This window comes from Pyrgilauda ruficollis, unplaced genomic scaffold (assembly GCF_017590135.1).
Source record: "Pyrgilauda ruficollis isolate IOZ18807 unplaced genomic scaffold, ASM1759013v1 scaffold6, whole genome shotgun sequence".
NCBI classification, from domain to species: Eukaryota; Metazoa; Chordata; class Aves; order Passeriformes; family Passeridae; genus Pyrgilauda; species Pyrgilauda ruficollis.
Window position 1 is genome coordinate 10,246,254 of NW_024527710.1, and position 22,080 is coordinate 10,268,333.

General features: G+C 37.9%; 1 protein-coding gene across 2 annotated transcripts in view; it reads right to left on the minus strand.

Moving 5' to 3' along the window:
• The window catches only part of TESK2 (testis associated actin remodelling kinase 2), a 74,861-nt gene that overhangs the window by 47,112 nt on the left and 5,669 nt on the right, over window positions 1–22,080 (minus strand). Inside the window, exons 2-3 of one of the 2 annotated variants that reach the window (XM_041483153.1) lie at window positions 19,717–20,017; window positions 2,494–2,615 (exon numbers count right to left, since the gene is read on the minus strand). In XM_041483153.1, coding sequence (XP_041339087.1) covers window positions 2,494–2,615; window positions 19,717–19,935 — 341 coding nt within the window. In that variant the 5' untranslated portion in view covers window positions 19,936–20,017. Of the gene's footprint in view, window positions 1–2,493; window positions 2,616–19,716; window positions 20,018–22,080 lie in introns of those variants that run through there. The other variant, XM_041483154.1, reaches the window with a different exon arrangement.

The window sequence follows — 22,080 nt, forward strand, 5'->3', positions numbered from 1 at the left end:
TTTACACATTTATGAACCCTAAATGGAGAGGTTTGTATGTGTGTGTTTATATACAGGTGTTTATATATATATATATATATGTATGTGTGTGTGTGTGTGCAGACACATAGGCAGGTAACATTTAAGAGGGGCAAAATCTTCTCCCAGACATAAAGAAATTTAAAACACTGCAGTAAAATTTAAACAAAAACTTAAATGACATATCATTAACAAATAAAACCATCAAGTTATCTCCTACACAGAAAAGTAGTAGTTTTTACTGTGTATTATAATTCAGTAAAAAAACTAAAACTAAATACTATTCTCTTATTTGCATTTCCTGCAGGAATAACTCTGCTCCCTGTAGCAAGGGGATTTCCCTAACAGATAAGAAAAAGACAGTATTTTACAGAGAGCCCTGCTTTTTTTGAAGAAGCCTCAAATCAAGCAATTAATAAATCAAATGCAGTTTATTCTTCTAAAATACCTATGCCAAGACTGACCATTTCTATTTAAGTAATTTATTTCTGATGTATTCACTTACATCTGCTTACTTGAGCACAAAAAGAAAAAGATTTCTCTGTTAATCCTGGGTAATAACTGGAAAAACAAATTGAATTCCCCTACTGCTTCATACATAAATCAATACATTATTGTTCTTTCTTCAGGACCATCTGTGTAACACTGCTGAATTCATTAGGCTCTAAAGCCAGAGGGGACCAGTACATCACAAATATGATCACTTTTACTTCACAAGACACCTACATTTCAGCAATTACTCAGGAAAGAGCACAATAATTTTTGTTCTCAGCAACACCTCTGTAATTCCATTCAAGAGGGGGCAGGGTTATATTTAGGCACAACTGAATGCTTTTGGCCTGTCAATATATCCCTTTTATTACTTTCCCTCATCCCATCCCAAATTAAATTCTTGATTTTGAACAGAGCTATAGAGCTAGAATTTTTTAAAAATAAGATTTACCAACCACACAAAGTTGATAAAGAAACTGATGAAGCGTACTGAGCTGATGATTCTGACAATGCCAATTTCACTTTGGAAAGTTACTCTTTTCACAAGCCTTATTAGAAAAGCAGCTTTTTCAGTCCCAGGGTTATATGCTGCTTATCAAAGGATTCAGAAAAAAAAAATTAAGGAAAAATGTGGGGAATAAATACAAAACACAATCATCCTGAAATCTAAAAGACCAGATAGATTATATAATTCAAATCTAAAAAAAATAACAACAACGAACAAACAGAAGGAGGAGTTGCTTGGAATGCACCTCACTTTAGAGCAGAGAAAACAGACTGGGAATTGCATTTAGCAATAGATCACTACAATACTTGAATAAATATATTACGATAAAACCAACACAGTTTACTATAAGTAAGATTTCTTTAAGTTCAAAAGTTTTTGAGGTTTTAAGAAAAAGAATAATAGAAGACAGACATGAAGTAATGGAATGCTCCTAACGAATATTTCAAATGCTTCTGACGTGTGTCCTCGTAAATACTGAAGGAAACACACAGGATAATATTGATACAAATCAGTTGAGATAGTTGATACAAATCAGTTGAGTCTTCATCAGTTGATGAAGACTGAGGCAGGATTTCAAGGATCAGAAAAATTGGTTATAAAGGCTTTCAGGAATCAGTATTATGTCTGTACTATGTAATAGAATGGCAAAGAAAAGGAAATTAAGTAACAGAGTTCACTGTGTCTCCAAAACTTTTCAAAAAGAGCTGTGATCAGAAATAGATTCCAGGTGTGCAACAGCAGCTTAGGAGAACTGGTCATTTGGTGCACTGTCATCACATCTTTAAATTTCATAATGTTATGGCTTCAGACAATTATGTTAATTGCTTGTCACATTACCATAGAAGAGAAACCAAGACTAAAATGGTTCAAGAAATAACATGATAAACATTGGAACATTTTTGATTTGCATACAGTAATCTAATGCAAAGCAAGAACTATCCTTTTCCTTCCAGGAGCATATAAATTAGATTAGTTCAACTCTAGCTTCTTTTCTTCAGTCCTTCTTATCCCACCTTGCAATACTGCAATAAGAAAATCCTAAAAACTAAGAAGCAGACCTAAGAAGAGGAAACAGCTATGGCATTTTGCGTTGTTTAATTTTAAGATTAGTAACAGTAAGTTAGTTAAATAGTGTTAAATTTGCAATAACTAAAATTCACAAAAAGAAGCCAAATTTCACTCTTCATATCACTTTATTGATTCATCAGAAATTTAAAATGGGAGCACTCGTTTTTCTCTGACATAAGTTACTCATGACTGGCAAACTCCAGCTACCAAAATTATGTCCATGTTTGAGTTTTTTTCCTCTTAAGTCTTTTCTTCTTCCTCCCATCCATTTATTAAATTAGCCATTGATCCTAACATATTCAGAACAGATAAAGCTACAACAAAAAATAACTAAATAAAAATTGAAAAGAGGAGAGCCCTACTAAAGACAACCTATTGCTGCATGATTCAGAAAAAAGCCAGTGTACCTTAAGATGTTCGGATGTGAGAGTCTATTCATAAGTTGAACCTCTTTCAGCATGTTTGCTCTGTTGCTGTTCAGTGTGTTCATCTTCAAAGCCATTACCTGGTCTGAAGTTCTGTGCCTTACCTATTGGATAGAAGCAAAAAATGGTAAGGACATGAAATGAAAGACTGAAGAACCGGTGTTGTTGTAGTGCAATGTAGAGATCCTTCATGACAAAAGTGATCCATACACCAATTTCTGCAGTCTTTACCACAGAGATGACTTTCTATAAGCATACTAAACAAATGTGAAATGGCATTTTGATCTTCTCTTGCAACTCATGATGACAGAAAGCTTGAGAAGTTGAAAAAACCCCAACTATCAGCTTCTTAGTACAAGTGAAGGAAGCCATCTGTTTGTACACAGAGAAAAAGTTTCCCACTCCAAGACCTATGAAACTTATTTTCATTCCACTCATATTCTTTTTTTCCCCCTGCAGTGGTTGCTGTCATAGTTCACAGAATGTGTTATACAAGGACCTGTCGCTTACAGCTACAGGGCAGATTTTGGAAATACTCAATGTTTACTTCTGAAAATAGACTATGATCCAGCTTCCACATCCAGGGGACTGAAAGCATTCCTGCCAACCCCTGCTGCAAAGCAGAGTGGTTCCTGCACAGGAGATCACCTCACCCAGGGTGTCAGTAGTGGCTGTACAGTGTCAGCAGGAAAAAGATAATTTCTCTGGCAATTGCACAACAGCAGCACCCAGTTCAGCGTCACTTTCCCAAGTCACAAATGCAGGGCTGTGGCCATTTCTAACTTGGTACTCAAACTAGCCCATCTGTCAAGTGTTATGCAAATGTGTGCTACTATTAGAAAAGAGCTGTCACAATAGTGAAAGGCTTGCCAAGCCTTTGAATTTCCTTGCAGTTGGGCATTCCCACACACATACTGGTAGTATTCATGGAAATCATGCTCCCATTTTCTTCCTACATCAGTACCTGCAGCTCATAAATAGAAAACATGTATTTCTCAAAACACTGAATTACCCCCATGGCAAATTCATTCATGTTATGGAGATTAGCTTAGGAAGGTCTGTGTTCCAGGAATTTAAGACTCATCAGGTTTCTAATTTAAAACTGAAATCAACATTATCGTTTAGGTACATACAAACTACCTACATTTTAAACAACAGCAGCCTGTCTGCTTTTATTCCAGAAGACTGTTCATCTTTTCCAGTAAGAGGCTCCTTTAGCTGTGATATGTTAATTACAGAAAGAAAAACTGAATCCATGATAAGCAGATGCAAGAAGAAAATGGGGTATGGTTTTTGAAGGTAAGGCTCACTCCCTGGCAGGTCTGAGGCAGCAAGTGACACCTATTTTCAATTTGTATTTGCACACCACTATCTGCAAGAAGAGGCATGTTTCAGCTAAACATTCTCATCTAGACACAAGTTCAGCTAAACATTCTCATCTGGACACAAAGCCCAGGAATTCAGCACAGGGATGTACTGGGAGGAAAGGGTGTCACGTTTCAGGTGTGGGTCTGGTTTAACACTTCTAAGTTGCCTCTTGCTGCCCCAGTTTCAGGTATAGGGTAGCACTGGAAACATCCCAGGTGAGTGTGGTAAACAACACTGAGGCACTGAGTAGAAAAATAGCCCTCAGATGCTTTTCCTCCTGCGTCCCCCCCGCTTATGTACATGAGCTCCTCAAATGCCTCACCTACAGTCACCCAGTAATCCCAGCGCAAGAAGGATCAGGGAAAGGGGGTGGAGAAGGATATAGAAACCAGCATTGAGTAGAAACCAACAGCAAGTTCACAAGCATGGGACTCCTCCTTTCTGTGGTAATATTGGTTTTAAAATAAAACTGGTCAAACTACAGCTTTAATGTATTGCAACAAGATAATCTAGAATCATTCTCAACACAACCTGTCTTGCCTGTTTGGCATGCTTATTGGTTTTAAGCAGGATGATTGCATGTTAAGTTGATGAGGTTTATTGTTACTTGCCAGGTTTCTTGTGTCAGTTGTGTTCTTTCATTAATTTTTAATTTTACCCAGCCAATTTGAATGAACAAACTAAGTTGGACAGGTCAACGTCTACACCGAGACTTTTAAAACATATTTTAGTTATACCTTAGTTTTACTAGAAGTAATACCTTGGGTGAGGGGAAAAAGTTTAGAATGTTTTCATAGACTTAGAAAACTTCAACAATGTAAATTTAAATAAAGAAAAAAGGACTATGCTTTGAACCTATACACAGCAGCAGCTAAATCAGCACACTTCCTCTGAAACAAAGATTAGGAATCTTGGGTGTTGTGGTGGAGTAATTTGGGGTTTTCAGGGAACAGGAAAGAATTTGAAGTAACTTAGTTCCTACAGTGAGAGATGCTCTCAACAGAATTTTATCAGAAATGAGCTTTCCACCAACACAGAAGCTTCGAAGTCTGCCAAAAGGGAATGAATACAGGTAGAAGGTGATCAGGAACTCAGATGGAATGTGGTCTTAAAGAGTATTTGCCTTATCATTAACTCTGCCAGCTATCTCTCAATTTCTTACCCATTTCTTTAATTCAATTTTCCTGCTTGAAATTTTCCAAAATTGAAAGTTTCCAAAATTTCCTGCTCTTTTGCCTCAACTCTGAAGTAAAAGTAGAATTTACGGTAGGACCTTTCTCCTTGTTCAGACTGCTTTTCTTAAGCTAAGGAAACCTAAGAAAATAAGGTGGGTAACTTTTTGGGTCACTGTGTCCTGCATGCTTCCTGGATGTTCAGGTCTGATATGCAACAAGAAGTGGTCAACAACTGCTTCTCAAAGGTCTGACTGTCCACAGCACTAACTGCACATCCAGAGAAAATTGAGCTACTTTTGCAAAGACAAAACTTTTCTTCCTGTTTCAGGCTATCCTGCAGTCTTTCCCATCTTGACAGACTGAACAAGGTTTGGTGGCAAGGTCAGTAGGCTTTTCTTTTGTTTGTTTTATAAAATCACTTTTCGAGATGCTTGGAAATATCTCAAGTTTCTTACACATAGAGCAGCAGAGGCTGTCCAATTACCTGGTCTCTAAATAGTACCCAACATTGCACTATGCTTTGTTTCACTTAAAGGAACACAGTAAGGTAACACCAATAATTTTATTTGAAGTTCTGTATATTCTTCTGATGTTGGAGGATGTATTCCTGCAAGATCTGACAGAACAGCAAAATTCCTAATCAAACTAAAGGAGAAGGGGGAAAAAAAGGGACTCTTCCTCTCTCGCTAGTTATCCTTTAAGCAAGGAGGAAGAAGCAGAACTGGAGGTGAGAGGGCATCTTTCTCAAGAGGACAATACTCAGTATTATGAATAAAATCAATTACCAGTTCATAAATTATGGAGCACAACGCTAATCACCTGGAATACACCTAAGACTCACCATGTTCTCTCCTCTGAAGCACAACTGGCAGATAGCATTTCTATGGCAAGAACAAATTGACAACAAAGAACTGACAGGTTCTGTCTTTAAGGTCTCAGTCAAACTGAATTATCAACATGGAAGAAGCTGTCAGCTCTGCCCTCCATCCCTACTTACCCATCAGCCATACCCTAGACAAAATTTGTGTCTATCCTGGCATGCCTTGCCAAAGCCCTGCAAACTATTTAGTTTTAATCCTTCTTCTCCTTTCAGGCCACCTTTGTGCCATAAAGGCATGGAAGTCCTGTTTCAACCACCTGACTCCAGAAGGAAAATGAACAAATATTTTGGCAATACTGCTGATCCAATTTAACATTTGTTTACAAGGCAGTTTGCCTCAGGCATATGCCTGTACACTCAACATAAACAGGGATTCACTCATGCAATTCAAACCTCTCACTGATGCAACTTGCAGGCTGCTGTGAAGCTTTTAAAGCTGTTGACATTATTATTAATTATGGCCCCTTGCATATCAGACCAAATAACGTTTCGGCAGTGTCTGGATCATGGCATCTCTGCTTAGAAACATTCTGACAATCCTACAGCTGCTTTGCATGCACTTCCAGCTTCTCAGTCTGCTTACCAATGTGTGTGACTCCATCTCCAAGGTCACAGTAACCAGATATTGCCTCCCTGTTTTATTGCTGACAGGCAGTTAAACTGTCCCTTTGCACTCTGATTCTCCTAGGATGAAAGCACTTTGGACATTGACCTGGCTATGGTTACCTGTGTGGCTCTGCTAACATCTGACCACGTTCCAATCCTTACCCCTTTCTTCAGAAGAAAGTGGGAAGTAGAGGAAGTCATGGATACAGGTAAAGAAAGAGTGATGCATTTAAAGGAAATCTCATAATAGTGATTCAGCAGGGCTCACATTCCAGAGAAGCAGCCGCTGTGTGAAGTTCATGAGGATTATCATGCAAAAATTGGTGGGTTTAATGTTCAGCTTGCTGCTTAGCTGTAAAGTTCTTTATTGTTAAAAAAATTAAATATAATTTAGATTATTATTTATCTATTACATCATATATGTCTGTCAGGGTTCTCTGAAAATCCAAACATTTATCTTACTTCCACTTTCTGCTGGACTGAAGGGGAGGTATTTTTAAGCAACAGCCAAAATCAAGCCTGATTTCATCTTTCACAAGGCCTTTTTTGATCTGTATTCACTGTACTTTTCCAGGTGGCCCTGGAATAAACATCTGAAGAACATTTCCTAATACTGATATTGTAAATCTGCCAACACAGCTTTCAGCTGTGCTCCTAGTTTTTCATTGCATTTTCATTATTTTCCAAATCATCATTATATAGCTGGAAGTATTTTGTCACAGTTCTCTTCCAAAACTTCATTTAACTGCTTTCCAGTTTTTCCTTACCTTCCCCTCCTTCTGGCATCCAGCCTCACTGCTTAAATACATTTACAGATCTTTACTTATACAGCCTGCTTCATAAAATCATGTTGCTGCTCTAGCACACACACCAATTTTTTTGTTCATTCTTTTACACACCTTGGTCTTCATCTGGCCATTTCACCTTCACCTTTGCTGCCATGTATCCAAAGCACCATTTTAAAAGCATTCCCTTCTGGTCCAAATATTTCACCTTCCATGAGTTTGCTTCTCCATCTTAATTTGATTTACAAGTATTTTCTCTTTGATGACAAGAGATCAAGACATTCCCTTAGCTACCATTCTAGGCCATTTACACTAGGTGTTTTACACAGTGTAATTTTGATTGACTGAGTTAACAATAAAGCTTGTGGGGCATGTGAGATGATAGAAGTAACCACTGTTAGAGAGAAAAGGCTTCATCATAAGAGTGCCTACCAAATGACAGGAAAAAAGTCTTTCACAGGGAAGCAGACCAGCAATTTGGCTCTGATACAAAACTTCTCTCAAACATAGACTACTTCCTTGCTGTGACAGCACAAGAAATATTTTTAAAAAACATAGGGTCAGCTGTATTTTATCCAAGTCTCACAGTCAAACCACCAAGTCATGACACTTACAGGGACATATTCATGCCTTGAGGACGAATGTGTAAGAAGAATGCCTTAACTCTATGGCTGATTGAAAAAAGCTCCCTTCAGCAAAGATAAACCTGTTCTTCAGCTCAGATCACAGTGCTTCTAAGTCTGTAATCTGAAATGTTTTTCTTAACATTAAAAGGCACCCACTGTCAGATACACATAGCAGTGATGCCTGTATCAAATAAAAAATTTCGTATCACTAGGAAAATTTGCAATGACAAATAGAAGCTGAAAGAAATACACCAGTTCAGACAATAGTAAGCTGCTGTGTTGATGCCAGAGAGTCAGATGGGTTGTGGCTGTTTTCAGAGCAGTAACACAGAATGTCACTAAACTACAACTTCTTGCAGCAAGAAGAGAGACATGCCAAATGTAACAAAACTTTGCCAAACAAAACTAGTCAGCATGTGTTACAAGAGCTCTAGCACAGGTTCAGAAGATCTACAGAAACTAGGCACAAAATAAACCCCAGAACCTTTCAAAAGTCTGGCAGTAATTGTGATTCTACTAATTTCTAATACTAAAAAGAGTTGAGAGAAATACACAGAAAAAGCTAGAGACTTCATATTTTCCCTTTAGTACAAAAGCTCAGTATTAGTCAAACAAAGGTCCTAATTTGATAACTTTAGTAACTTCTAGCGCCACCAATTCACCAACGAAATAGGTTCAATTACTAGAGATTATTCCACACCTACGGTCAAATTATCCAATTTTTTTTCCAAACTAAAGTGAATTTCTAATCAGTAATACAACAGTACCATTGATACTTTGTAAATCCACTTGTGTGCCAAAAAAACCCTAAATTTTTCTTTTGTATTTTGTTTTTCTTCATTGCCCGCTGTAATCTAGAACCAGGGCCCAAAATAGAGCACCCTTTTTATTTTAAACAAACCATTTATTGATAGAAATCTGTGCACGTATCTCTGCCTCTGCCATTAACTTGACCTCAATCAAGCCATAAAGGCAAAAAGAGACTACAGTCTTATTTAGAGAGAAAGCACAAATTCATCAGAGGACTATTGTTCCACAGTTTGAGATGAGAAATAAAAAGGCACAGCCCAGGGTGGGGAAGTTGACTGATTTTGTAGCCAGTTAGCAGAATGTAACCATATAAACTTTCCTCTGCAATCCAGGACATGGAACACGACCACTGGGTGAGCACTGCTTTACCACAACCTCAGTAAACAGCTCAGCCATGTACTTTATACCTGAGTAATATTATAGTCAGGAAAGAAAAAGAAATAATGAGTTTGAAGTTCATAACTGAGAGCTTATTCGTCATTTTCAATGTTAGCTATCCTCAGCTCACTGAGCAGCCCTGAGCACACTACTCATTTTCTTTTGTTACCTAACTGGTCTATAAAATTGAGGTGATATTATCTACCTGCCAGAAAACTGGAAGACTGACATCTGCAAATGACTGCTGTAACATCCAAGGATAATATGCAATCAGATACAGTATCTGTGTTCCTATTTTCCCATTTAATTTTTAATACTTATGGTTAAATATTTCCCACGTTACTACGGGTTTATCCTGTATAAAAGATAATGATCCTTACGTAATCCGCAGATGTTTTTGAAGAAATCAATACTTTGGACTGAGTTTTCCTGACACACAAATTGTATCTTCTAACTTTTACAGTGTATGAACAGTTTAGCACTGAGCACACCATCCCCCCACTAAACAAATCTCTCATCATTGGTATTCAAACACATTTGTGGGGTTTCTTTTCAAAACTGTATGGGAGCCTTGACAGAAAGTTCTGTTTGGGGCAGAAATAATTTCCTTAGATTTCCTTTATAAATCTTTCAAATAAAAATTACCATGCATGAGTAAGGAAGTCTGTCTCACCTTTCAGAACAGAGCCCACTGACATACAGCTATTGCTATTATAATCACAGCATTTAGCACTTGATCATAACCACAAATAAAAAGAGAGCAGGGAGCAGGAAAAAGCCACATTTTGCTTACTTGAAGATACTTCAGCTTTTATAAATTGATACAGTTAATAACTTTCAGATTACAGCCAAAACCAAAAATTCTAAGTAATTTCTCATTATTTAAGCCTTCATGAAACTGCTGTTCTTGAGCTAGGTTTTTACACAAGCAGCTAATTAAATATGCCATGCAATTTCTTATGTCTCCTCATGGCCTGCAAAGGCTAGGAAGCACAGGAATTGGATTTGCAGGACTTAACTGCAGGCAGCTGATGGGAAGGTTACAAAGCAGCAGCAGTGAGTCAGTGTGAAAGACACTGTCAGCTCCAGCTTAGCTAACAAAGCAACGCTGTCTCGGTATCGATCACTCCAGCGGATGTTTCAGGCTGTCCTCTCCTTAACCCCCAATGCCACCAGACCATCACACAGAGGGTCCCCACCTTGCAGAGCTGTTACCAGTGCAAAGGGCCCCCAGAGCACCCCCAGGCTGTGCCAGCCTCAGTGAGGGTCAGCAGCTGTGGTGACTCCCAGACACAGGAAGCACATGGATGGGGAAAGTTGTTCCTATAGTTTGGATATAGCCTTGGCATCTATTGGGAAGAAGCTTTAGATTGCTTGCATACAGAATACCAACAACTGCAGAAGGAAAGACTAAAAGAAGCCCTATCCTACAGGCTGTGGAGCTCCTTTCTCTAATCACTTCCAATGGCTGCTAAGGAGCTATGGAGAAGCATTCCCTATGGATCTGAGACTGTAAGCATCTCCATTTTGTTAGTGCCATCAATAGTAATTTGCAGTTCTCATTTTTACATTTCATATTAGGCAGTAACACATATGCATTTGTATGCATTAACATCACAGACACTCCCCAGGCACAAGCAGTGAAATCCATCACTGAAATATATTTAACTGTCCCCTGCTGCCAATCCCAGTAAATAAGAGTCCAGGGAGGTGCCTCAGAGGTGTCTCCCAAAGCTTTTAAGTGATGCACTCTTGTTCTCTAGGCGCACTCATGTTAATACTGGACATATGCCAGCACAGTTATTTGAAGAACAGTAAATCAGCACCTGTCTCTCAGTATCAGCTATGAATGAGCTTACACAAATGTGCATGTTTGCCAGCTGGCAAAACACAGAAAATCCCAGAGCTGCCAACCCAGCACATCTCCATCCAGAAGAGAAAACTAAACAGATCTCATTTAACTGTGCTTGAGAAATTATTATGGAAAACAAGACAAAAAAGCACACAAACATTTCAGTGCCAAGGGAATCTTGCCACCTGTTTTGCCCTGGGAAAACTGCACAATGATATCCAGACTGGCATTTTTCCGACAGAAGGAAATCAAAGGCCCAAAGGACTCTGAACTACAGCAGTCACTGTACTACACACAAAATCCAAATGGGGGTTATCTCCTGTTGTAAGGTACTTGTTACAGTATCAGTGTCTTTCTTACTGTTGACAGAATTTGTGAGCGTTCTTTCTATTTGTGAGGACAACAAAGACTTACCTCAGACATTTCATGTATCAGCTCTTCAGCAAGGCTGAGGAGAGGCCAGGTTTTCAAACAGGTGAAAAATACATTTCAAAAATGGACAATTTTACTTAAACTATGTTCCTTTTTTTTTTTTTTTTCAGGGTAGTTCTATCATATTTTCTAAATACTTCTTTCTTCCAACAGAGAAGCCGTCTGACACCATCAGAGAAAGTGAAACATAGTGTAAGAACTGTTTCACCCTGTTTTAATTTGTGTTACTCAGTAGAGTTCTAGACTTGACAGTAGTGATGCCAAGCAGGACTGTAGGAAGCAGTATTATGGAAGTATAGTTTTGGAAATTTTCTTAAAATATTTCACCACCACTACAAAAGACAAGGCTTTAATTAAATCTGCAGCCTGGTTCTCCTTCAATCCCAGTGCTTTCTCAGCTGATGTTTTAAGATGATTATAACATTCATATCTTAAGACTTCTACCCAGAAAATAAATTAATAAAAAAACCAGAACTTGTTTCAGATAGCAAATATGAGTTAGCCCTCCATTCTACCTTGTATTTCAAAGCATTTTTAATTCAGCTAAAAGTAAGAGTGCTCTACACGTCAGATATATGCAAATGTCATTAAAATTCAGAATTGCTAAGTGGGGAGGAAGTGAGTATTTTGCCCCGATGGTGCAATCCATAAAGACTAACAACACAGATGAGGTTTTTAATTCCTATATTAATGATCTGTTGGAGCACAGCCTATTTATTACTACTTCTCTCTATGGCCTATGCCCTATAAAAGCATTTGCTAATTAGGTGACAAGGACTAGGCTGACAGCAGTTTGGCACCTCAATAGCAAAAAAAAAAAAAAACCAAAACATTAGCAAGAGGAAGACAACTGTCTGGTTAAGTGGTTACCATACAAATCATCTTAGGAGTTGGAAGAAGGGCTCCAAAGGACTGATACTTCACACATCAGTGTGAGAAAAATCAAACTCACAAGAGTTCTGCATTTATCCCTCAGTTCCACAATGGCGCTTCTTCCTACTCCTGACAAGAACCAGAGTAGAAAGAAACAGATTAGAATCACCTCTCCAATAAAACCCCAGAGTTTGAAGTTTCAGAGTTATTCTAGCCTCCTTGGTTAGACTACATAATACAGTGACTGTATTCCCAAACAATTAGTAGCTTGTTTTAACACTGTAACTTCACAGGGGAGCCCTTTAGCCTCCAATACCTTACTTCTGGTCACCCTGAGCAAGGCGAGTTTCCTTCACTAGTCAAAAGCAAAAGATTTTCAGCTTAAAATTCAATCTTATAAAAAAAATCGGCCAAAAGGTGTATATGGACAAGAAGAGTCGCTGTCTGTTTTTCCAACTGGCATCATATCACACAGGAAGGGAAGGGACAAGGGCAATGGCTCTACACCTGAGTGAGGGAAGATAGGCCTTGGTCAAATGGGTGTCACTTTTCAGTCACAGAGCATATTCCTCATGCCTAAAGATCAAATATTATATCTGCAAAACCAAAACGTAGCATAATCCACTTACTCATTCCCTACTCCTTTTCTGCCACTATTTGTCATAAGCAGACCTTAAAGTATTTCATTTCACCTGATGTGGCTACAGCCGTTTCAAGAGGAAAAAACCCCCACACATCAGTTTAAAAAAAAATCCTATTGTCTAGACCACGACTTTCCAAATTTGGTGGTATTATACTGCTGAAAGCTAAAACTTCCTCAACACTTTACCAAACTTATCAAGAACATTCTAAAAAAATAACAAAGATGGCCACAAATATCTCTAATAAAGCAACAGGAAAGAGAAAATTTTTGCTTGGTAAGGCACATCCCACAGACTTTTTTAAAATAAGTACAATTCTTATTACAGCTTTTAGCCATTGAACTTTATCATGCCTTTCTCACTGCACTGAAGAGCACCTTCAAATAACTATTTCCTTATTGTAAGTCTGTTTATGCACTGTAATGACAACTTTTATACAGCAAACACATTAAGACTGAAGTCATCCACTGAATCACTTCTCTAGTTATTAAACCAAGTTTTATTGTTTCTTTGTCCTCATGTGTTAACACCAAGTTAACAACTTGTGCTCTCCAACCTTTCTAAAGTCAAATATCCAATGTTGAAAAAGTATTTAAAGCCTTAAACTTGAAAGTTAAGACTTAATAGAATAATTAAAATTAAGTATCTTTTAAGCCTATCAAATAGTATCACAAATATCACGGATACTGTGTGATCTCACCTCTAAAGTTTTTGAAAAACACTTACGTGTTCAGACACTTACATTTAGGCCTCTGACCAGGCTGCTAATTCCAGAGGTAAATAAGATCCTTTCTCAGTACAAGCCTCTCACCAAATGTTCAAAACAACACCTGACAAAAAACTGAAGCCACAAGGACAAAGAAAAAGCATGAGAAAGATTTGAGATCTCCAGTGAAATTTTATATTATCAGTGCTGCTCTCTGAGTACTTTTAACCTGAATACCAGAAAATCTATATGTTATGCAGAAAGATGGTTTTGTTGTGTTTAAAATTTCTAAATTGACAGTGTTATTATTTTGTTCCTTAAGACAAAGTGACAATCATTGTAGATAGAGAAGGTGTGAGGAAAGCATTTATCAATGATGGAAAGCAATTCTTCTAGATGCTTTCTCAATTCCTCAGTAAATTTGTACCATCCCTTTTCCAGGAGCTTCTCCCCTTCCAGCTCAAGCAGGTGAAGGGCCATCCTGCAAAGACCAGCAATAATGCACAGACTCACATTTAGATTTAAAACACTTTGACAGCTCAAATATTGCAGTGCCTGTTTATCTGATAAAACCCAAGTTAATAAAGATTCCAGTCCAGGAAAATGTTGTGTGCAAACTCTGACACTTTCCAATACCTTCTGCAGTGGGATTTTGCTGAGCATGGGCTGAAAACCAAGCAGCAGATCCCTTGCCTTTTTTCCTGTACCTTTTCCATGTCCTTTTTGTAGTCATTCTCCTTTTAATATGAACTGGCATTCCCTTCCTTGCAGGCTCATTTTTATAACTTCTCAAATATCCGCTTCCCTCCTTCCACACACTCACAGACATGTTACTCTTCTGACTAAATGCCACAGGAAAATAGAAACCTCTGTCAGTAATGAGTTGCTAGTAGAGTCAATAAGCAAATAGGAAGGACCAGCTGTAGAAACAACTCAAACTGGGAGGTTCTATCTATAAAAGGATAATTTAAAAATAATAAATTATAGCCTGGACACACCAAAGGAGGCTGTAGAATCTTTTATGATGGAAGTTTAAAGGACAAGCCAAAAGAAGCTGCCAAGAACAGAGCAGAAATACTTATGCCTGGCTTAGCTAAGGACACTGTAGTAATTCTCATAACACTCCTGCCTAGATTTACATTAATTTTCAATTTAGGTAATAAGATTGATTAAGCAAAATGTATCCACATTTCGCAATAGCAATATACATAGACTTCTGTAAGGCATTTGACTCCATGCCACAACCGACTACAACATGTTACAGACTGGCCAGGTACAGCTGAAGATACCCTGCTTTGTCATGTCCAAGTGTAAGACAGGGGAGTCTCCCCAGGGAGCTTCCCAAGGAACCAAGGAAGATCTCCTCTACATCAATCTTCAGCGTTACCTTCCTCCTGACGGAAGCTGCCACTCAGAACAATCTGAAACTTTTAGGTTTGGACCTTACCCTGTTCACGTTACTTCACTAACTAGTGAAAGCCACTTTATATCTTAAATCTGAGCAAAAATCAACATATCCAAGTGAAAACCTTCATTGTAAACAAGGATTGAAGGCTACAGAACAGGAGGTCCACACCCATTAAACATAAGGTACTAATGTGCCATGATAGCAACAAGTGAAGTGCATTATAAGAGTGTGACACAAAGCTGAAGGATGGTTTTTACATGCTATTGTTGAGAAAACTAGGGTATTGCCTTTGAGATCTCCAATTCAGAAATGAATTTAAAAACCAGCAAGGCACACCTGTGCTGTATGCAGTGTCAATATATGCTCTAGACAAAGTTCCAGTTACTTGCAAAATTCAAAGATGTGACAGTGCGTGTAGATGACCCAGTAACTCTTCCAAGCCTTAACTGCTGTTTGAGAAGTTCATAATGCCTTTATTTTTAGACAAAGTTCAACTATGAGACATTAAAGGCAAAGTATAACATGATACAGATATTCATGCCCCTCAAGACAGATATGCTTTTTTTTTGGTCAAGAGACCTCCCACAACTTTTTGGTCTGAAATCTCATGAGTTAATCTCTCACTTACTCTACTGTTCTGCTCCTACTCTGCACTGTTATTCTTGTTAAGCCATGTCAAACCTAGGTCAGAGGCAACAGAAGAAAGTGACATTAAACATTTCTGCACTTGACTCCTCAAGGCCTGCAAAATTATAGACAAACACAGAGAGAAATGTTAATCTGAATGGCAATGAAGTCATAAAGTACAAAAAAACCCAAAACTTCCCACTGAGTCACTTTGGGAAAGCCAGATCAGTAATATCTCAAACCTCCCACAGCCTAGAACAAGATGTTCCAGAGATCAAGCCCACCACCACGACAACGTGCCCATGACACACAATATCACAAATGATACACTATCTAATATTAATTACTATTTGTATGTTTAGAGGTGACAGAATTACCGGTCTTATCCTAAGTGCATTACAAGTACTTGATAAAAAGAATTATATATGTGTTCTTCACAATACCCGTGAGCACAACTCCAGCCTCGTTTCTCCTTTCACATCAGACAGTTGGATGCTGCTTATCTCGAAACGCCCTGAAGACATTAAATAAATACTAGAAACAGGATCCTAGCCTCAGGTACAAGGTACGTATTTGGACAGGCACACCTTTCCTGATCAGTCAGCACTTTCGAAACTCAGAACATTAATTTGACCACACAAATAAAGACTAACAACTAATTAATGAATTGGGGACCATCACTCCAGAGTATTCAAATAGGAGGCCTCACAGTATAAGCACATACAGCACAAACATCTTGAGGATACTGATCCTTTTGCACCCACCACCCATCTTGTTAAGATATCCAAAAGTATGATGCCCTCTCTTTGTACTTATACTTGGCCTTGTACAATTCTATACTGGATCAATGATTCCTGTTTTCATGTGTACACAAATAATGAACTGCAAAAAAGTCCAGTTTTAACACTGGAATGTCACAAGTATTTCCAGTCTCTCTCAAAGTTCACCTACAGAATGCAGAGACAAAAAGAACACCTGAAGCAAATTCACAGCAACTCAAATACTTAGTACTGAACCTGAAGGTAAATGAGAATAGAAGATCGTCCTGGATTTTAGTTTGACTGCTGTTCCAAAACACACATTTTATAATTAATAGTAACTATTTCCTAATGCAATACTTCATTTCAGTATAATTAATATTTCTCCCACAATTCCTTACAGCTTCATCAACTGGTTTTCCCAACTAGCAGTTTAAGGGTTTGGGATCATGGCTATTCATTTATACAAACAGTCTCTGCCCAGCTTGATCTTAAAAACAAACTTTAGGGTGCAGCACTTGCCATTGAAATTTAGAACAGGCACTAGTCAGTCAGCTGCTTCAAACTAGATTGCTAATATTTTGACAAAGTTCAGTTTTTCTAAACTAGTTTCCATAACATCTGGTATTCAGCTGAACATGAATTCAAAGTGTTATAGTGATGGCTAACAAAATCAAAACACCAGCTTAATACTCTGAATAAGCCACAGATTTTAATATGTGAATAAAGGGGCACTAGAAATGTTAAAAGATCATTCGTAGCATATATGATCATTAACATACACATCTGAGCTGTAACATACTCTTATTCACAAGACAAGAGAAGGCAACCTCTATCCACCACAATAGACTATATTTTAAAAGACGTTTCCACAGAAAAGGATAGAGAGGAAGAAATCACTGAAAAAAATTGTCAGCTACATAGCAAAACAAAAATCTCAAACCCTTAAAATAGTCCAAGCATTCTTGGCTAAATCGCTTGAGTGAACCCAAAGTATGATACAAAACAACAGACAAATACATGATTGAAAAAGCTCTGGAGACGAGGTGGGTTTTGAGACACTTTTGATCATTTAAAGGGAAGGCTTCATTGCTCTTGTAAAATTACTTACACAGTAAGTTTAGACCTATCCTGGATTTTTCTCAACTTCAGTCATTTAGCTGTGAGCCTGCAGATCAGACTGAAATTTAACTGTGTCAAGGCACGAGGCTCTCTTTACTGGAAGCACATCAAGGTTCTCACATGAAATCTGATCATCAGCACAGCAGGATTAATGACAGAGGTGGTCAGGCTGATAAAGCAGCAGAACAGAAACCTGCTTAAATGAGTTTGGAACTGTACCTATGATAAAGTTGTAATGCATCCTCACCCCTTCGTGCCAGAACTGCAGAGCTCTGGTCGAAACTGATGCAAAAGAAAAGAGTTTATCACTCAGTCTCTGCCCACAGGGAGACTGGTTGTTTCTGTGAAAACAGACACCAGATACTCAGACTACCACCATCACTCCCACAGGAATGCCACCAACTCGATCCAGCACCTTGGGATGTCTACTTTAGCTCACTGCAAAGGAGACTAGCAGGGGAAGGTTTTTAAAGAATTATAAGATTTGTTTACGTACATAAAAATAAACTGGGTATCAGGGGTTTCTCTCAATCAAGAAATTCTCACATTAATCAATTACTATGAAAGCTGGAAATTCATCTTTATTTTTAGCTACCTTCTTCCCTCCACGTGAATTCTGAAATTCTCTCAAGTCAACCGAGGTCTGTTATTTCCTAGTTATTTAGACACGACCCAAGTCTACTGATACCTTAATATATGCACAGCATATATTATGGTGCTGTGCATATGAAGCACATATGCATATGTGCATATGAAGCACAGCAGCTTCACCACAGAAGTCGTAACAATGAATTCCAGTAACATACAGAATTTTAAAACATTTAACATTAGAAAATGTCTCCACACAAAACCAGTTGTGACAAAATGCATTACAGAAAGTTTTCCAAACAGGGAAATAAGACAAAAAACAACAAAACAAAAAACACCAAACAAACCCTTGTTTTCAACTGTTACAAAAGCTGGCTTTATACAGAAATGTCCTACACTGAGTATCCTACACATCCCAAATAAAGTTCTTCATGTCTAGCCATTTGAAAGAATTAAAAACTTGTGTTAGTGAAAACTAAAATCTAGCTAAACATAAAAACCTCTGTGGAGTGACTTGCCTTTACACAAGAGGAAATATATACATGGAGATCTCAATGCCTTTGGGTATTAAAGCAATATCAAAAGAATTTCCATTTTCTAATGCAGGTATCTGTTTACAGCAATAAAACTGGATAAAAAGTTTTTTGGTTTAACTTCAATAAAAAAAAAAAAAACAAATAGATGAATTGTATGGAATGGACATACGATACTGTAAGATTGTTTCCATTTCAGTGAAATGGCAGAAAACCATGTGGAGGGTAACTCCATGCAAAGTCAGAAACTAGAACAAGGAAAGAAACTATTTTTTCAATGCCTGAAAGACAACTCCATGTCCTGTTCCTCTACAGTAAACCTTACCAGAACAGTCAGAGCAGCAGAAACACTACCAGCACTATAAAACTGCATTTGTCAAATTGATTTAAAAAGGTCTTTTCCATGTCCCAGATTCACAGCAGCAAGCCACTGACATCTGATTTTCTCATAAATATTATTTACTTCAAACCAATCTCTGACTATTGGAATTAAAAGTGTGGCATAAGCAGCAAAGGAAACAGAGAAGAGCAGTTAATTGTAATTTCAGTGCAATAAAATCTGTGGTTCCAAATTCAGCAACCATGTATGGAACTCCTTAACACATGCATCTAAATGTTGTGAGGCAAAGACTACCAAAGGAATGTGTACCATCCCACAAAACCAAGAAACCAGCTAAATTAAAGACATTTACACTTATATGTGGGAGAATCAACAGCCACCAGCATTTAACACTACAGGAATGCAAAAAGACATGGCAGAGGTCAAAAAATAAACCAATTATTTTTAGCTTTTTCTCTTTCTCCCAAAAATCTCTGCAACTCCTCAAATAAATTATAAGTGACAAAAAAACAGCTGGAAGAGTGATTGAATAAATATTTAGAGCCTGAAGGTTCTTCATCAGTCACCCATTTTGAGTGAAGCAAATAAAAGGACTATCATTTGACATCAGTGGAAAGTACTTTGCCTGACAGTCTTGTACATTCTCATCATCAAACATGAAGCAACAAATGTTGAGAGGAAAAAACTAAACACACACCTTGAACACCTCAGAGAAGAAACCAGAGCCAATTTTCTCACATGTGAAATCATCAAGACGAGTAAGTCTGGAAAAGGCACTTATCAGGGCTCTGTATGAAGAGGTACAAACTCTTCCTAGCTGGGATGCAGTCCCTTCTCCAGTGCTACCATCAAAGTCTTCAGTGCGCTCCAAGCGTGGTGGAAATCCTGCTATTGAGTTCCGCTTACTTCGGTCCATTTTGAAACCAAGATTTTATTTCGCTACGGGAGGACTTCTCACATCTTAGGTAATTTGCGGTCTTCTCTACTCTTGTTGGATCCTAAAATACAAAAAATTGAGATTACCATTATTGTGAAGGTATCTGACAAATTTGACAGGACTCCAACAAAGCTTACACCCATTTAAGAGAGTAAGAAAAGAACAAGGATATCCAAGCAGAGGCACAGGGCACAAAAAACAACGAAATAAAACCACGCAACATCAACAGTAAAGACAGCAACCTAATGAACTTTTCCTTTAGATCCATGGAAATACCCTATGCTCCGGCTATTCTGAGACAAACAGAACTTGGAACTCAACATTTAACTGTTAACAAACAACTTTCATTCCCTTCCCCCAACCTTTTCTTTTTTTACTTAAATTCTGGTTGCTACAGCAAGCAAGGGAGCAGGAGGAAACCCACAAAATGTAACATTTTATTCTACTTCAGTTGCAGCTGGTGACCAATCTACTGCTACAGCAAGAAACTATTTCACTTTCAGGAGTGAACAAGGGATCTCCAACTACAAAAAAATGTTTAAAAAATTTTCAGTCAGCATAAGGAAAGTTATTCACTTGAAGCATCAAAATCTTGTTTTTAAAGCTTCCATTTATGAGTATTCCAATACCAATTCTTTACCTGGTAGGAACACATGGTTATACCTACTGAACACCTAACCCCCAGATTTCTAAAAACACCAAAAATTCTGCTACAAAGTATTCTTATAACAGTCTGCCAGACACATTTTCCTCACAAAAGATATTTTTTAAACCTATATTAATTTCAGTTGAACTGAAAACACAGGAAACATGCTACATTTGCCAAGTAGGAGAAAAGGGGGGGAAAAAGGAGGGGGACTAATAATTTTTTCTCTTTTTAAGAGGATGATGAAGTAATCAGGATGAGTCTGGAGCCCATCAAATTCAGATTGGACTGGCAAACCTGACAGTATTTTAAAATTTTAATTATAAAATACAGGGTTTTTTTTTTCTTTAAACCTTAGACTTAAGAGGTTATTCATCTACTCCAAACTTCACTGTTCATTTACAGCAATTTGGTGACACCTACAAAGCCTGAACAAAGTGAACAGTCACAAAGAGGATACTTTTTTTTTCATCAAGGGTGAATGAAAAACTAGAGGGAGGGGAAGGAAGCAATAAAATAATTTTTTAAAAGGTGGGCAAAATAACCACAGAGCAGACAATTGCACTTCTATTTACAAAGATGTACAGAACCTGAACAATACAGTACATTTGAAAAGCATCTCAAAAACAGAGGCACACCAGCTGTCCTCTGAAAACACAGCAGTGCTGCTATAACATGCTATGTTTTTCAGGTAATGTATCTTTTAGAGATGCTCTGTGCCAGCACATCAGGCAAACACATAGTCCTTCCCTGCTTTCAGAAATAAGCTCTGCTGAACTGTCTGGAATTAATCTGAGTTGTCCGCTCCAAAAAATAAGGGTGTTTATTTCAAACATCTTAACACCTCTCTAAATGGATGTCAGTGGGTATAAGGGACTCCTACCAAGGCATGATGATGAAAATTTAATCTCTATCAAATCCCACACCATGGTTTTCCTATACAATTTTGTATGCAGACTCCTACATGCCTAATCTTACTGCTCTTTTCAGATTACAGTGGCCAACTGGCACACAGGAGATCAGGATCCAGTTTGTGATCTCATATTCTTGACTCAGGAGCCTTGAGGGTCTGGAAAAGGCACAGAAGCACCACAGGAAGATAAAGCCTGTTACATGTCCTCGATGGAGAAAAATAGCCCAGAGAACCTCCTCAGCTACAGACAAGATGCCTGAGAGTTTCCAAGGCCCACTTAAATAATTCCTTTTGATCTGAAAAGGACAAGCTATATTTTGGTTACTTTTCACAGAGATAAAGAAAGAACTGTCTATGGAAGGAGAACAGACAGAGGAAACCATGGTATTAGCAATTAATTATTTGGATCAGAAGATGCTATCTTTGAAGACTGACCAGAAAACCTATGTAATTGAAGGAACAATTTGTAACAATTTATTTTCATCAGAGTAGCACCCACATGCACCAGACACTTTCCATGGAAGAAAGGAAGTGCAAAAAGTTCAGAACCCCAGAACAAATCCAG